We start from the raw sequence: 18,373 nt of genomic DNA on the forward strand, positions 1-18,373 counted from the left end.
CATTGTGTTGTGTAAAAGGAGCACTTCATTTTCACTGATAACCTTGAAAATAGAGATAACGTTTTTTTGAGTCCCTTCTAAAAAGACCATCAATCTGCAGTTTGAGCATAAATAGCAGGAGGGATTCCTTAAAAATGGAGGGGTCCCCAGATGCTCATATTGTGGATTATGCTAATTCTATTAAGCTGTTGGATTATATAAATACAAGGGTAAGGAACCTGTGACCTACAGGGCACATGTGGCCCTCTAGATCCTCAGATGCAACTCTTTGACTGAATCCAAATTTCACAGAACAAATTCCCTTAATAAAAGGATTTGTTCTATTAAACTTGGACTCAGTCAATGGGCTGCACCCAAGGACCTAGAAGGACACATGTGGCTTTGAGGCTGCAGGTTCCCCACCCCTGGATGGAATATCCTCAGTAAGAACACACAACCACTCAAAAGAGTTCAGCCTGTCAATCAGAACAGGAAACGCCAAATAGATGAAGAATGACTGTTGTTGAGATTAGGATATGCAGTTGGATTGAAGATTATTACTTCATCATGACATGCATTCTCATGTACTGAGTATTGATGGTGAGCACAGCCTTCAACTGAATAAAGAGGAGAGAATGTGCTGGATTGCGTATGGGAAACTACACAGGGCTTTCAGGGATTCCAAGCTCCTCCTTAACATGCAGTCCCATCTTTTAATTACCAATATTCTTCTTGTGATACTCTATGCATGTGAATCATTAGAAAGGTCTCCAAAGAATTGAAAATATGAGTGACACAAATAGCAACGAAAAGACAAATAAGCTGTTACTTATTACCAACAATAACTAGCATTTGAAAAGGGATATAAGAAATATTTTTACGCAAAGAAACAATTTGAAAAAAGATATAGACTAGTCTTGTGAAAGTAAAGGATAAATAGATTCCCAGTCGAGACAAAGCAGTAGATAAAATGCAGACACTGAATGTTGTACTGTTACCCATAAACTTTTAAGATGTAGAGTTGGCCCTGTAGCACCCTGGATGGAACTTATATAGAGAGTTTATGGGAGGACTTGGAAGAAAGCATCCTCAGGATAAGGTGATGTGGATGAATTGAAGCTATAGTGTTGAAGAAAATACTCATGTGGAGGAAATAATGGACTCTGTGAAGTAGAGGCTATCCCAGTTTTAAGCTATTAATGCTCAAAACTGAGCTGTGCCTGTTGGATCACCATGTATTAAAGTGTGACCCTGTCAGTGACAGTGCTAATTAGAAAACAGCACAAGAAAGCAGAAAAGTTATACACAGGGCAGATAGGTGGTGCAGTAGATAGGATACCAGGCCTGGAGTCAGGAAGACCTATTTTCAATTCTTAATGGCTACGTGAGCCTGGCAAGTCATTTAATCCTGTTTGCCTCAGTTTCTTCATCTGTAAAATGAGCTAGAGAAGATGGCAAACTACTCCGGTATCTTTGCCCAAAAAATATGGAGTTGCAAAGAGTTGGATACAACTAAAACAACTGAATAACATACATACTCACTGTCACATAAATAGACACATACGTATGTGTATACACATGTGTATGCCCAAACATATGGATTAATTTATCATAAAACTATCAAATGGTTCAAAACCTTTCCTAGCACATCTTCAAATGTGCATGCTGGTGTCTACCAGAAGAAACTCTTCTGTGACCTTTGTGAGGATGCCCTTTCACCTTTGGTTTTGTTTTGTTACTTAAGGAGTTAGGGAGTGGGTGGTGAGGGGGAAGGCAGTAAAGAATATGGCAGCAAGTAACATCAATATGCACTGCAATACTGCATCATATTAAATGTCATTTTATATGGTTGGCGTCTACATCCTATTTAGTCAACATGCACATCCTATCAAGTCTTACAGTATATAAATATATTTCATAATTGATTAAATGGTTGATGAGATATGTATTTAGGATTATTTCTATAGAATGTTAGGTATAAGCCCTTGATTGCCAATTTGAGAAGCAACAAATAATGGAAAATCATACTGAACTTGTTATTTTGAAAGTCCTGAGTTGGTATCTTTACTCTAACACATAACAGGTTGTGTGGCCCTGTACACGACACCTTATTTCCCTGTGCCTCTGTTTTCTTTTCTGTAAAATGGGCATAGTAATATTTATAGTATTTTTTTAGATGATCCAATAAGATAATTTAATAGAAAGCTTTTCATAAAACTTAAAATTCTGTACAAATGCCTCCTCCTGTTGGTGTTAATAAATTTTTTCCATGAACATAATAAAGTAAAATTACTGATCTGCCTGCTAGAACCACTGTTGTAAGTAATTTTGAATTCTTATAGAAGGACAACTCAGCCAAGGAAATTAAAAATAGCATATATTGGAGCAGGAACAGCCCCCAGGAGAACTTGTATAAGGGATAACAGGTCTGTCTTTACAAAAGAAATAAAATAACTGAAGCCAACAAAGTGAACTACACTGTGGCTGCTGTTACCACTACTCTGAGATTACATCTGGAAGGACCTGTCCATGTAGAAATAGCGCTTCACTCTCCCTTCTTCAAGTGTGTTCTCTTGAAGGAAGGAACAGATAGGGAATAAGGAAGGCGAAGGACTGGAGGAAAAAGGTTGAGCATAGTTCAGTACAGCTAAATTGTTTTCCTTTCACAGTCGCAACCAAACTCACAAATGTTGCCAGAGGCCCTCTTTTCCTGCCTTCTTTCCTCCTTTTTTAGTTATATACCTAGGCTTAAGACAGATTACTGCAGAACTAGGTTAATTTGGGATGATTTTCTGTTTTTGCTATAACCTGTGCATATTTCATTCCTCTGTCATGGACATCTAAACTTTCTAAGTGGAGGTAAAAGTTACTTAGGTTAGTGATTCTGCCCTGTATGAGTAAAGTGCTGTGGGGGCAGCTGGGTGGTGCAGTGGATAGACCACCAGTTCAGGAGTTAGGAGAACCTGAGTTCAAATCTCACCTCAGACACTTGACATTCACTAGCTGTGTGACCTTGGGAAAGTCACTTAACCCCAATTGCCTCATCCTGGGTCATCTCAAGTCATCCTGATGAATATCTGATCACTGGATTCAGATGACTGGAGGAGAAGTGAGGCTGGTGACCTGCACAGCCCTCCCCTCACTCAAAACAAAGTCAAGTGCAAGTCACACCATTATTTCTCTGATGGTATGGTCTTCTTCAGCAACGAAGGATGAACACACATACAAAGTTCTGTGATATTTCATTTACATGCATAGAAGTGCTTTTTTTCAAGTAGCAACCCAGTGGGAAGAGCACTAGATTGAGGGGAATTGTCCCTTATGATTTGTGTGGCCTTGAGTAAGTCATTTAACTCTCTAAATCTGTTTTCTTCATCTGCAATAAATGAGTGTTGTAACTAGATATTTTCTAAAGACAATTCCAACTCTAAATCTATGATCCTATAAACTCCCTTCCTTCCTTCTTTTCTTTTTTCCTTCCCTTCCTTCCTGCCATCCTTCATCTCCCCATACCTACCTTCTCTTGCCCCCCACCTCCACTTGGAAGGAAACAAAAGCCCTTGTAATAAATATTAATCAAGGAAAACATTCCCACTTTGCCTATATCTGAAAAAGAATACTTTATTCTGTATCTCAAATCCATTACTTCTCTATGAAGATGTGGATTGCAAGCTTCATTATCAGTTCTCTGAAATTATAGTTGACTATTGTATTGACCGGAGTTCTCAGGTATTTCTTTATGTTGAGTTTTTATTGATATCTTTTGCTTTTACATCAACTAAATTTCCTCCTGTATTTCTCCCCAACACTTCACACTCATAGTATGTAACGAATATTTTTTAAAAGAACAAGAGGAAGAGGGAAAAAAATCAACAAAACTGAATCAATATATAAAAGTTGAGTGTGTGTGTCTGTATGTGTGTGTGTGTACACACACACACATGCGCAAACACACACACACACACAGACACACACACACACTGCTTTACACCTACCCCCTTCCCCACCTGCCTCCAGAGGAGTGGGGAGAGGTCCATACTCTTGTCTCTTCTTTGTGGATAAACTTGTTCTTTATAAGTTTGCAACGTTTGTTTTCAGTTGTTTTGTGATGGTTACTTTATTATTTACTTGTCTCTACTTTATAAATATGAATATTTATAAATCAGTTTAGCAATAGATAAAATGGTGGACCTGGAGTCACCAGATTTGGGCTGACATCTACTAACTGTGTGACTTTGGGCAAATCACTTCAATTTCTGTTGCTTCAGAAGATGGTGACACCTGCCTCCCAGGATAATTCGAAGAATGAAATGAGATAATATTTGTATAGGTCTTTGCCTACCTTAAAGCACTATGTAGATGCTAGCTTGCTAGATAGCACCTAGCTCAATAGCTAGATATTTCCCTTATCAACTCATTATCTTACTGCCTTGGCTCTTCCAAATCTTTTCATCCCTCCTGTAACCTCCCATGGCCACTGTCTCTCAGCTGAGAAACTTGCCTCATATTTTAAAAGCCATTTGCAGTGAGCTCCCTTTTCTCTCCTCTTTCTCATCTCATCACGTAGCTGCCTTCTGCCGCTATACCCTCCTTCACCCCGTCTCACATGACAAAAGTGGCCTTACTCCCAATCAAAGCTAACCCCTCTACTTGTTCAAGTGATTCTGTTCCACCTTTCCTCTTCCAACAGATTGTCCTTCCTGTCATCCCCACTCTTTCACTTATTTTTAATCTTTCCTTATCTACTGGCTTCTCTCCTGCCTACAAACATGCCTATGTCTCCCCCATCCTCAAAAAAGCCAAACAAAATCCAACCCTAAAAAACCCTTCTTGCTCCTTCCATCCCTGCCAACTGTTGTCCTATATCGCTTATGTCTTTTGGAGCTAAGGGGCCATAGTTTCTTAAAAAGGACATTCACAATAGGTACCTCCACTTTCTCTCCTCTCACTCTCTTCTTAACCCATTGTAATCTGACATCTTACTTTATCGTTTTTACTGAAACTTCTCTCTCTAAATTTACCAACGATTAGTAGCCAAATCCAGTGACCTTTTCTCAATCCTCATTTTCCTTGACCTCTCTGAAGCCCTTGACACCGTTGATCATTCTCTCATTTGTACTTTCTTCTTTCTAAGTTTTTGGGGCTCGACTCTCTCCTGGTTCTCATCTATTCATTTTCTGTCTCTTTTGCTGGCTCTTCCTTCAGATCGCATCCTCTCACTGTAGGTGTCTACATCAGGGTTCTGTCCTGCGCCTTCCTTCTTCTCCCTCTACTACTTCACCTGCAGATCTCATCAGCTCTTAGAGATTTAATTATGGTCTCTGTGCTGTTGATTCTCAAATCTCCCTGTCTGCTCCAATCTCTCTGCTGATCTCCAGTCTCACATCTTCAGCTGCCTTTCAGATATCTCAAATTGCCAACATCTTAAACTCATTATGTCCAAAACATAATTTTTTCAAATTATGTTTCTTCAAAACATCTTTCTTACTAACCGCCTCTACTACCTCCTGGTCCTTCAGATTCATAACCTAGGAGTCATCTTGAATTCCTCCCTATTTCTCATCACCCCTCTCCCCCTCCGTATCCAAGGTGTTGCCAAGGCCTGTTGGTTTCATCTTTGTAACATCTCTCAGATATAGTGTAGGTCCTCATTATTTCACACATGTACTATTATAATAACCTGCTTTTGGGTTAGCCTGCCTCAATTCTTTCCACACTCAGTGTAATCCATCCTTCCATTCATTCATTAAAGTGATTTTCCTAAAGTACAGGTCTGATTGTGTCCCTATCCCCATCTCTGCACTCAATAAACTCCAGTGACTCCCTATGGCCTCCAGGATGGAATTCAAAGTGCTCTGGCATTCAAAGCCCTGCATAAGCTAGCCACCTCCTACTTTTCTAATCTTACACCTTACTTCCCAACAAGTGCCCTTCATTCCAGTGACACTGGCCTCCTTGCTGTTCCACAAACAAGGGGCTTCTTCCTCAGCTCTGGGCATTTTCTCAGGCTATCCCCCAGGCCTGGAATGCTTTCCCTCCTTTGCTAAGACTATTGACCTCCCTTGCTTCCTTTAGATCCCAACTAAAATCCCTCCTTTTATAGGAAAGCTTTCCCATCCACTCAAGTCCATTGCTTTCCCTCTATAAATTAAGCTATTTCTCCTGTAAGTAGCTTACGTTATATATATTTGTTTTCATGTTTTCTCCTCCATTACATTCTAAGCACTTCGAAGGCAGGGACTTTTTTTTTCTTGTTTGTATCCCCATACTTAGCACAATATCGGGCACATAGTAGGCCCTTAATAAATATTTATTGTTTGAGTTCTCCTTTGATTCTTAAACATGTTTTATAGATGACTATTGTAGTATATTTAGTTTCCTTTGTATTTTGTGCATTTCTGTATAACTTAAGCATTTAAAAAATTTTTTTTCTGAAAAGTGGTCCAGCTTCACCAGATTGCCAGAGCAGACAGAAAAAGTTTAAGGATACCAAAAAACTGTTAGAACCCCTGTTTAGTGGCTTTGGGTGGATAATTCTAAATTGCTTTCTAGAATGGCTAGACCAATTTACATCTTTGCCAGTGGTATTTAGTGTCCCTGTTTTTTACATTTTAGGGGCAGGTAGGTGATGTGGTGAATGGAGTGCCAGTTCTGGAGTCTTCTGGCTTTTGAGTTCTGGCCTCAAACACTTACTCGAAGTGTGACCCTGGGCAAATCACTTAACCCTGTTTGCTGCAATTTGCTCATCTGTAAAAATGAGCTGGAGAGGGAAATGGCAAACCACTCCAGTGTCTTTGCCAAGAAAACCCTAAATGGGGTCATGAAGAGCCAGGCATGACTGAAAAACAACTGACTGACAATTTCTGTGTTTTATTATATTGTCTCTTGTTGTCATTTTCTTTGATGAAGTTTTCTGTTTCCATGGTTTGTTCTTTGATCTACCGATTCTTAAGGATTAAGTTACTTAAACTGTTTGTTATGTAGTCAGTTACTTCTGTCCTGAACATAGAAGAAAATGTGGTGTGATGTGTTTCTTACTTCATATTCAATTAAGAGTAAAGTCATCATTAAATGAAACTTTTACAGAAATTCACCACATAGAGATAAGGCATAGAGATATTGCAAATAAATCTAAAAAAGTAGAAATAGTGAAGACATCTTTTATAGGCTATAACATGGTAAAAATGGTAATCAGTTTAAAGAACATAAAACGATACACAGACCTCAATGGGGAGACTTAATAATGAAGTCCTAAATAATGAGTAGGTCAAAAAACAAATCTTAGAAATAATAATTATGGGAGAGCAGAGCCAAAATGGCAGAGAAAAGGCATAGATTTGCCTGAGCTCTCCCCAAAACCCCTTTAAACAATTTTAAATAGTGCCTCAAAAATTCTGTAGCATCAAAATCCATAAAAGGATGGAGTGAAGCAATTTCACAGCTCAAGACAACTTAGAAAGTCAGCAGGAAAGATCTGTTGCAGTAAGAGTGGAACACAGGCCATGCCCCAGTAAACCATCAGTAAGCTTTGGCAGTGACTGAATCAGTGGTGGTTTCCAGACCCCTTGGCCCACAGATGATAAGGGAGTCAGAAAACAGGTCAGGAGATTCCAAGAGCCCCTTTGCTGGCAGCAGGGACAGGATTGCATTGCACATACATGGCTCTGGGTGGCAGTCCTGAGGCTCAGTCCCAGGGTGAGCAATAGCTCTAGCACACCAGAGCTTGTGGTTGCAAGATTGCTGGGACCCTGGTCATAGCTCCGGGCAGAAATGAGTGCTTGAAGTAGCTCATAGATCAGAGCACAGACCAGGAGAATAGTCAATACACCTCTTCCTAGTAGTAAACACACCATACGATGAACTGAAAACTTATAGGTACTCAGAATTATCTCTAAAGATAACTACACAAAAAGCCTGAAGCTTGGGACAGTGCCCCCTCCATTCTAGAAGCAGATTTCCACTTAAGCTTAGAGCTAAAAGTCAAGAAATAGGCTAGGAAAAAATGAGCAAACAGCAGAAAAGACCATAAAAATTTACTAGGTGACAGGGAAGATCAAAACACAAAATCAAAACTGCTACATCTAAAGCCACAAAGAAAAATATGAATTGGTCTGAAGCTGTGGAAGAACTCAAGAATTTTAAAAATCAAGTAAGAGTGTTAGGGGAAAAACTGGAAGGAGAAATGAGAGCAATGCAAGAAAATTATGAAAAAAAAATGTCAACAGCTTGGTAAAGGAGACAAAAATGCTGAAGAACATAACCCCTTAAAAAACAGAATAGGTCAAATAGTAGGAGAGGCATAAAAATCCAATGAAGAGAAGGATCCTTTGAAAAGCAGAATGGGTCAGATGGAAAAGGAGGTACAAAAAGCTCACCAAAGAAAATAATTCCTCAAGAACTAGAATTGGTCATCAAGAAACAGTAAGACAAAAACGAAGAAAATTTGAAATATCTCATTGGATAAACAACTGACTTGGAAAATAGATCTAGAACAGATAATTTAAGAATTATAGACTTTAAGAAAACCATTATCAAAAAAAAAGAAATTAAATATCATCTTTCAAGAAATTATCAAGGAAAATGTCCTGATATTCTAGAACTCCTACGAGGTTTACTTATGAGGGTAAAATAGAAATTAAAAGAATCCACCAGTTACCTCTTGAAAGAGATCCCAAAGTGAAAACTCCTCGAAGTATTATGGCCAAATTCCCGAGTTCCTAAGTCAAGGAGAATATACTGCAAACAGCCAAAAAAAACCCCAACCAATTCAGATATTGGGCAGCCACAGTTAGGATAACACAAGACTTAGCAGTTTCTACATTAAAAGATCAGAGGTCTTGGAATATGATATTCTGGAGGGCAGAGGAGCTAGGATTACAACCAAGAATCACCTGAGTATAATATTCAGTATAAAATAAAAGGATATAAGAACTAAATAGAAAATCTGACTTTCAAGTACGAGATTGAAGAGATGCACAAAAACAAGAAACCATGAGGAAGTATATGGTTGAACTGTTTCTGTTACTACATGGGAAAATGATACTCGTATCTCCTAAAAATTTTCTCATCATTAGGGCAGCTAGGAGTCTACACAGAGGGCATGGGCATGAGTTGAATATGATGGGATGATTATCTAAAAGAAATTAAATTATGGGGTGAGAAAAAGGAATGTCCTGGGAGAAGGGGAAAGGGAGAGGTAGAATGGGGTAAATTGTCTAACAAAAGAGTATGAAAAAGATTTTACAGTAGAGGGTAAGACTGGGGGAGGCAGGGGAGAGGGAGTATGTGAACCTTACTCTCAACAGAAGTGACTTGAAGAGGGAATATCATACATACTCAGTTGGGTATAGAAATCTTTCTTACTATATAGGAAAGCAGGGATAAAGGGATAAGGCATGGAGGAGAGGGGCAATGTGTGGGCTAATAGTGTTGGGGGAGGTAAAAATCAGAAGTAGACCATTTGAGAACAAACATGGTGAAATGAGAGAGAGAGAGTAGGATAAATGGGGCAATAGAATGGAGGAAAATACATAGTAATCAAAACTTAAAAAAATTTTTTAAAGTAGGTTTCTCTGATAAAGACCTCATTTCTCAAATATGTAGAGAACTGAGTCATATTTGTAGAAATAAGAGTCATTCCTCAGTTGATAAATTGTCAAAGAATATGAATAGGCAATTTTCAAAGTTTTCATATAGTCATATGAAAAAATATTACAGTCATATAAAAAATGCTCTACTATTGATTAGAGAAATGCAAATTAAAACAGCTCTGAGCTACCATCCCACACCTATCAGATTGGCTTAATATGGAAAAGGAAAATGACAAATGCTGGAGGGAATGTGGGAAAATTGAGACACTAATGGTGAAGTTGTGTTCTTGGTTCAGCCGTTCAGAAGAGCAATTTGGAAATATTCCCAAAGTGCTATAAAACCACACATACCCTTTGACCAATACCACTACTAGGTCTGTGTCCCAAAGAGATAAAAAACAAAGGAAAATAACCTGTTTGTACAAAAAAATTTATAGCAGTATTTTTTAGTGATGTTGAAAAATTGATAATTGAGATGTCCATCAATTGGGAAATGGCTGAATAAGTTATTGTGCATAATTGTGATGAAATGCTATTGTGTTATAAGAAATGAAGAACAGGATGCTCTCAGAAAAACCTGGAGAGACTTAAATGAACTGCTGCAAAGTGAAATGAGCAGAACCAGGAGAACATTGTGTCTTGTAACATCAACACTGTGTGATGATCAGCTGTGATGGCTTAGCTCTTAGCGTTACAATGATCCAAGACAATTCTAAAGGACTTATGATTTATTTTTAAAAATATGATTTATTTTTTAAAAAATGTTATCCATCTCCAGAGAAAGAACTGAAGGAGTATAAATGTAGGTGGAATTATACCTTTTCTTTATTTTTCTTGGGTTTTCTTTTTGTCTTCACATCATGACTAACATGGAAATGTGTTTTGCTATATCAGATTGCATACCTTTTTAATGAGGGGGAGAGTGGGGGGACATAGAGAGGAAGACAACTTGGAACTCAAAGAAAACAGATGTTAAAAATTGTTTTTACATATAATTGGGAGAAAACATTAATAAATAGTTGTGCAAAAAATAATGACAAAGATAAATGATATATCAGACTTTCTGAGTTGAAGCTAAAAGAGCCTTATGGGGAAAAGTAGTATCTGTTTAGAAACATGCATTAATTAAATACTAACTTGAATGTACCTTGAAAGAACTAGAAACTCAACAAATTGCCCCCAAAAAAGCACAAAAAAAGAGATATTGAAATTTAGGGGACAAACAGATAAATTGGAAATAAACACTTCAGAAGCTATTAACAAAAATGAAAGCTGGTTCTTTGAAATACCAACAAGACTAGTAAACTTTAACAAATTTGATTAAAAGGAAGAGTTCAGAAACACAAATGACCAAAACTGCAAATGAACAAGGTGAAATTACAAGAAAACCTGAAGAAATAAAAATTATCAGAACCTGTTATGCATAGTAGTTAACAACACTGAGAACAGAAGAAAAACAGGTTACCTTCAAAAGTACCGAGATGAACAGAAGACCAAATGGATATCTTAGATAATTCAGTATCTGAAAAGGAAATAGAACTGGCTATTGTAAAGGAACTGCCAGAGAACAACCTCCTGGTCCTGATAGATTGATTCACAAGAGGATTCTATCAAAGTTAAAAAAAACCAACCAAATTAATACTATTGCTATTCTCAAAAGATTGAGAAAGAAAGCACTCTATAACTCCTTTTAAGAGGCAAATATTATTCTAATACCTAAGCTAAGGAAGGAGAAGAGAACTGTATGGGAATATCATTAATCAATATTGATTCAAAACAAAAATAAATCCTGTCAAACTTACAATAGTAATTTATCTAAGGAATTATTCCTTATGATCAAATTGGATTTACATCAAGCATACAAGTTTGGTTCAATGTCAGGAAAACAATCTCTGTAACTGATAATATTTAAAACAAGTAAAGCAACTTTTCAAAAATTTTGTGAATGAACGAATGAATGATTGAAAAAGAAGCTGTTAGCATTGTGCTAAGGGCTTGGGGATACAAACAGAAAAGGCTAAATAGTTCTCTGAAATTGTTCATCTAACTAGGGGAGACAACATGCAAAAAAAAAATTCAACTATGGGTGGTTAGAAAATGCTTAAAAGTTAAAAAGTTAAAATTTAAAATACTTAAAGTTCTAAATGTTGCAGCAGTAATGTGATGCAAACTTAGGCAAACAATTTGTTTTACATGAAGGAGAATTAACCTTGATATCTGTGTGACTTTTTTTGTTTTTAGAAGTAATTAGTCTTTTTGTGAAGGGCGTACCTTTTTCTCTAATAACAATATAACGATAATAAATCATATTCATATACTTGTTGAAGGTTTATGAAGTATTTTCCCAACGATAGCTCTGCAAGTAGAAAAACTATTTCTTCTTCCTTTTACAAATAACAAAACTGAACCTCTGAAACGTTAAGCAATGCCGTAGAATCAGATTTAGAGCCGTAAGGTGATGTTGGAAGTCCAGTAAGGAGGGTCACAAGGCTAGTGCTTGTCTCAGACAAAATTCAGATCTAGTTCTCTTGATTTCAAGTTTTTCTACTAAGTAGTAGAAAATACTGTGTAGTATGCTGCCTTTCAGGAAAACGAAAACAAAGAGTGATCTTCCAGGCTAATGACATTAGGGGGAATGCTGGCAGAATAATATTTATGTTTGCACATAGAAAAATTATTAACATTAGAAGAGATTTCAGAGATCATCTGGTCTAATTCTATTGAAATACACAGTATTTCCTGATTGTTTCACTCTTTTTATAGAACATGTATTGAGTCATCTGGAACAAATCAAAGGCATGCCTCCAGCCAGCCATAATGAAATAGCTGCAGATAAAGAAATAGAGATACTTTCTAAGGATACACCTGTTGTTTCTGAAAGTGGCAGTGCCAACAGAGAACCAAAGAAAAAGCCCCGAAGAGGCAAAAAACCCAAAACTTCCAAAGGCGAACCACCTCTTGTCATCATTGAAGACAAGGAACCAGAAGGTGAGTGCTGATTCATGAAATGGTTGCCAATTTGATCCTTAGTAGAGTCCCATTTCTTGGGATCAGAGACATTAAAGATGAAAAGGACTTCAGAGAAATAATTTAGCCAGGGCTTTCGTTTGACAGATGAAGAAACTGAGGTTCTTAGCGATGTCTGTAATGCAGTATTTTTAAAAGATTTTTCTGGCACTGCTGTATAGACTGATCAGAGGGGATAGAGACTGGAGTCATGAAGTCATTGTAAAAACACCAGAAATAATAACAAACAACACATTTCTTTTGTAAGTTTGCTTGACAGAGTGCGTTCTTTATAGCAATCCTATGTAATAAGAAATATTATTTTAGTCATTTATAGACAAGAAAACTCAGGTTTGGAGAGTTTTAAATGACTAGCTAACAGACTTGCAGCTGTCAGAGCCAAGATTTCAGCTGCAGCGATCTGCGGACACCAAACCAAGGGTTTTTCCCACTGTACGTTTCAGCTTCTTATATGTGAGGGGAATAGGCATATTAATTGTGTCTATTAGGTGTTATTGTGGACTTTATGGTTTTCAAATTTCTTAAAATGGGACCAGTGGCCTTCAATTTACCAAATTCGGGCTCAGCAGCCTAATTAGATTATTTTGTTTGCACATATATTCTACAGTTTCTGAAATTTTCCACTTAAGGTTTTTCTAGGGTGTTCAACCAGTGTGCTTCATAGGGATTGATTTTCCAGCTTGCACATTACCCAGTTCTCTGGCTTTTTCTTTGTGTAACCTGTTGTATGGATGGTAGTCTTTCATGTACCAGAAAAGAAGGGCGTAAAGAAAGAAAAATATAATAAAATTTACTTTTCACAAAATCTCTGATGCATGATCCTATGATTCTATAACATTCAGTAATTTTCCTACTGTTAACAGGGGGAGAAGATCAAAACTAGTATCTAAAATAAGGTTTGGAGATGACATTATCTATTCCAATTTCTATTACTATAGATTTTCTTGTTTTGAACATTTTAAAAACAAAACTACTTAGCTACAGATTCTCCTTAATCATCTTAATACACATTTATAAAGCCCAAAGATTTTCCAGGAGTATACATTTGAAATTCTTTTTGGTAGCTTTGAGTAGAAGGAATTAGAATATCTCCATCTTTTAAAAATACAAACATTCATTGTAATTTATATGCCTGATGTCATAATGAATTATGGCAGATATGGAAAAATAATTTCTTTGTCTTTTAGTTTTATTAACTTAACTTTATTAACTTATGGATTTAAAATGTAATTTACTTTATAGCAGAATAACATGGTGAAAAGAACACTGAATTTGAAGTTAGAGGGCCTAAATTAAGGACCTGATATTAGGATCATGATCACGGAAAAGTCACAAGACTCAGAGTTTCAGTTTCCTCCTATTGAAAAATGAATATAATCATTATGCTATTTATTTCATAAAGTTGTTATAAGGAAAAGACTTTGTATGTTTTAAAACACTAGATAAATGTGCTGATTCATTATGATCATAACCAATTTGAGGGCAAGAACTTAATTTTGCTTTCCTGTATAACATACTGTCAGGATTCCACAAAATGACTAATTTGACCTTGAGTGATTTGGTTTGTTTTGTTTTTTTAATTCAAACTTACTCTAGTTATCACATGATTTTAGTGTGCTTTCATAAACATTTCTTAGTTTCAGATATTTTGCCAGATAATTCAAGTTGTTTATTATTTTTGCAAATAATTTGTGTTTTTGATTTTTTATATATATATATATAATTTATATTTCCCCCCCTTTATCGGTGGATCAAGTGGCAGAAATTGTAACAGAAATCCCTCCTGATGAAGATCTTAACTCAACTACAGACGAACGGATTATGGAGATTGTCTTAGGAAAGCTGCCCAGTACTACAAAAGATATCAGTTCGGTTCCAAAGTAAGTCACTGGTTAAACTTTTTGTTTTATCGTTGCTGACAGACTAAGATACCTAGTGAGAAGTACTGGAATTCCTTTTATAAAATAGAAGGCAGTCTTCAAAATGACTTGATGAAAATGGGCCACTTCTAATATTATGGAGGGTTTGACATGTTACAAACATACTTAAGTCTCCCTGTGCAACAAAACCCTTCTGTTGGTCCTTTAATTACTCAGACTAAGATTCCATCTCTTTTCCTTTCATTGTCAAAGTTCTTGAAAAAGTATCCTGCATTACTTGCCTGTATCTCACCAATCCTTCTTCCTTCAACCTCTTGTATCCTTGTTTCTGTCCCTCCCACATTCTTGAAACTGCCCTTTTTGAAGTAACCATTGGCTTTCTCCTTGACATATTCAATGGCCTTTTCATTGTTCACATTCTCTTTGATTTTCCTTTATCATTTCACGCTGCTGACCACTTTCTTCCTCTTGATATATTTTCTATGTCCTTTGTGAGGCCACATGCTTATGGTTCTTTTTCTACTTCTCTGAATGTTTCTTCTTTATCTCTTCTGCCCTCCTTCTTTTGCCCTGTATGTGTGTAAATATTTGCAAAAGTTTGCTTCTGTTCCTTGTCTGTGATCTCATTATCCCAGAATCACAGAATTCAGTCAGTTGCAGGAACCTCAAAGGTAATCTTTTCCAAACTGTACCTAAACAATAATACTTTACCACAATAACAAATCCTCAGTTTGCTGCCCTACAATAGCGGAAATTAGTTCCCTCTCAAGTCAGATCACTCCACTTTGGGACAACTCATAATTGTTAGCACGTTTGTTTCCTTACATTGAGTCTAATCTATCTTTCTGCTACTTCCCTTTGTTCCTAGTTCTGTCCCCTGGGGCCACAAAGAACAATTTCATTGCCTCTTTCATGAGAGGTTTGCTCCAAATCACTGAAGACAGTTATCACATTTTTCCTACCTCTCCTTCTTACCTTGTGAGTAAATATCCTAGGGTCTTCCATCTAATTCTCATGTATCAGGGTTCCCCTATCCTCTCCTCTCCATTCTAGTTTCCAGCCTCTGAACACATTCCAGTTTGTTGGTTTCTCTTAAAAAACATCAGAACTCAGAATTGTCCCCAGTCCCTGATGACTGATCTAACCAAAGCATAGGACCTAGAAGTGGCAACATGGAATTGTTGAAAGAATACTGGATGAGAGTCCAGAAAACCTGAATTGCAGTGCCACCTCTGTTATGAATTTTTTATCATTTTGAATAAGTTATTTTACATTTCTAATTCTCAGATTCCTTATTTGTAGAATGAAGGGATTGAACCTGATAGTCTCCAAAGTCTCTTCTGGATCTAAATGTATACTCCTACAATCATACAATTATATTGTTTTCTTCTTTCCGAATGCTGCATTTTTATTAAATCTGACTAAGATTGCAATATCCTTTGTCTACTCTTTCACGTTGTTGATACACTGAGTTTGGAGTAGACTAAAACCTCCAGATTTTTTTACGTGAACTGCTCTCTATTTACATCTCTTCCATCTTGTATTTGTGCTTTTTAAAGTATAAGAAGGGGGCTTTATATTCATTCCTATTCATTTTCTAAAAGAAATCTTAGAAAGAGAAAAAGAAATCTTCTAAAAGATTATTTTATTTAATATTTTGACCTCTAAAACAGCATTTAGTCTTCTAGTATAAAAGACTACCTTAAAAGCACTTGTCCAACAGGAATCTCCCATACAGTTATTAAAATTATTTAAGATTCCTTGAAAGGTACAGCAACACATATAAGCCTGTAGACAACTTTCTTATCACTCACTAATAGGCATGAAATAGGGAGATAAATCTTCACCAGAATTGTTCACTGTTATAAAAGTTGTCCAGCACAGAATCCACATTGAAAAGGGATTATCTGTGGATGGTAAAGTCCTCCAGATGCTCTATTTTTGTAAGACATTGTTCAGTTGGACCTAGATTTACAGAAACTCCTAAATGATGTCCATGTCCACTCAAAACAGTTCGATCTAACTATCCTCACAGAAGTAACAAGTCAATAAGGAGTGCTTATTGTACAGATAATGGCATGCAGTTTGATGGACCATGAGTTTTGTACCCAGAATTCAATAAGAGAATAGCATGTTATATTGCCTTTGGGAGACTGCGAAACTTTACAAATCCCAAGTGCCTCCCAGAGACAAATAGCCTTCCTTTCAGTACCAATATTTATCCTGACATTATATGGTTATGAGCCATGAAACATAATCTCTGAAGAACTGAAAATAGATATCAAGAGTGAAAGTAAGGGATGCATCAAAAGTGTTATGAGTGAAAAAGATGAGTTGGTCATATTGCAATATCAGGGATAACTGAAAAACAGTTCCTATGCTTGACTGATACATTACATCAAGAGAAATTGAAGAAGGCACCCTCCCCTTGGATGGACTTTGCATGACAGACTTATGAGAGGACATAAACAAGAGTCAGAAAGTGTGGGTAGTCACATGTGGGTTGCTTCATCAGCAGCTTCCAGCACAGCTCTTGCCTCCACTTACCTTTAGCCCAGGCTCCATTGTGGAGGTATAAAATAATTAACCTTATTTTAGGGAATATTTTTATTGATTACACCACACAGGTCCACTTGAGGAACTGACTAATTTTTAAAAATTCAGTGACAGTAAAGGAGGTAGAGCCTACTGGCAGAGTAGAAGGAAGAAGTTCTGTGAGCTTTTCATCCTCCTAACTTCTCCACGTACATCTAGAAAATGAAGCAGACTGAATTCTGACTGGGAAATCCAAGTCCAGATTGACATCAGGAGAAAGAGGACAAAGGCTGTGGACACTGAGGATGGGCCAGGAATAGGCCATGCCAAACGTGCTGGCTCAGGGAGAGCCTGCGTACCAGGACAAGACAAGGTCTCAGATCTAGCATTAAAGGGACCTGGATTTGTACAATGCAGGAATAGGTGTGAACCAGAAGACCTTCATCACTTCACACTTGGACTGCTGCAGTGACCTGCTGGTTGGTCTGTCTGTCATCTCCCCGCTCTCCAGTCCATCCTCCAGTCAACCATCAAAGTGATTTTCCTAAAGCATGCTCTGACCTCCCTAACCCCCATACTCAACAGACTCAAGAGGCTTCCTGTTGCCTCCAGGTTCAAATACAAAATTCTCTATTTGGCATTCAGAGCCCTTCATACCCCTCCCCCCCATTTTAGTCTTTTTCTACCTTAAGCTCCCCACAAAGTCTTACTTCAGTAACATTGGCCTCATTGTGGCTATCCTTCAAATAAGGCATTCCATCTCTTAGCTCTGGACATTTTCTCTGGTTTTCCCCATACCTGAAGTGCTCTCTGTCCTCATTTCTGACTACTGGTTTGCATGATTTCCTTCAAGTCTCTGCTAAAATCTCATCCACAGGAAGTCTTTCCCAATCCCCCTTAAATTGAATGCACTTTCTTTGTTATTTCCAGTTTATCTTGAATATAGCTCCTTTGTATATGTTTGTTTTGCAAATTAGACCGTGAAGTCCTCATATCCCTAGCACTTGGTGTCATGCCTGGCTCATTATATGTACTTAATAAATAATGACTGATTAACTGATTGACTCATTATCCAGTTCGGAGTCACTGAGGAAGGTGGGGACCTATGCCAAGGGAAAGACAATCCAGAGTAAGGAGAAGTTCCTGGCCCTTTACCATATATATGTAACAAGCAGGGAGGAAATTCAGAAACAAACAACAACTATGTGGCTTGGACCTGGATGTAGGTCTAGGACTAAGTTCTAGTTTCTAACTAACCCTCTCTGAAGCCTGCAGCAGAATGAACAGGGCAAGAATCCCAGACCAAAGAGGAAGCCGCAGAACTGTCATTCTGAACCAGCTGAGTTTTCCATCTCACTGACA

At 37.3% G+C, this 18,373-nt stretch overlaps 1 protein-coding gene across 4 annotated transcripts in view; it reads left to right on the forward strand.

Moving 5' to 3' along the window:
• The window catches only part of PRDM15 (PR/SET domain 15), a 171,578-nt gene that overhangs the window by 64,718 nt on the left and 88,487 nt on the right, over window positions 1-18,373 (forward strand). For all 4 annotated transcript variants that reach the window (XM_072614748.1, XM_072614746.1, XM_072614747.1 and 1 more), the window contains 2 exons: window positions 12,333-12,557; window positions 14,353-14,476. In XM_072614748.1, the coding sequence (XP_072470849.1) occupies window positions 12,333-12,557; window positions 14,353-14,476 (349 nt within the window). The remainder of the gene's footprint in view (window positions 1-12,332; window positions 12,558-14,352; window positions 14,477-18,373) is intronic.

Source organism: Notamacropus eugenii, chromosome 5 (genome assembly GCF_028372415.1).
Source record: "Notamacropus eugenii isolate mMacEug1 chromosome 5, mMacEug1.pri_v2, whole genome shotgun sequence".
In the NCBI taxonomy this organism is placed as follows: Eukaryota; Metazoa; Chordata; class Mammalia; order Diprotodontia; family Macropodidae; genus Notamacropus; species Notamacropus eugenii.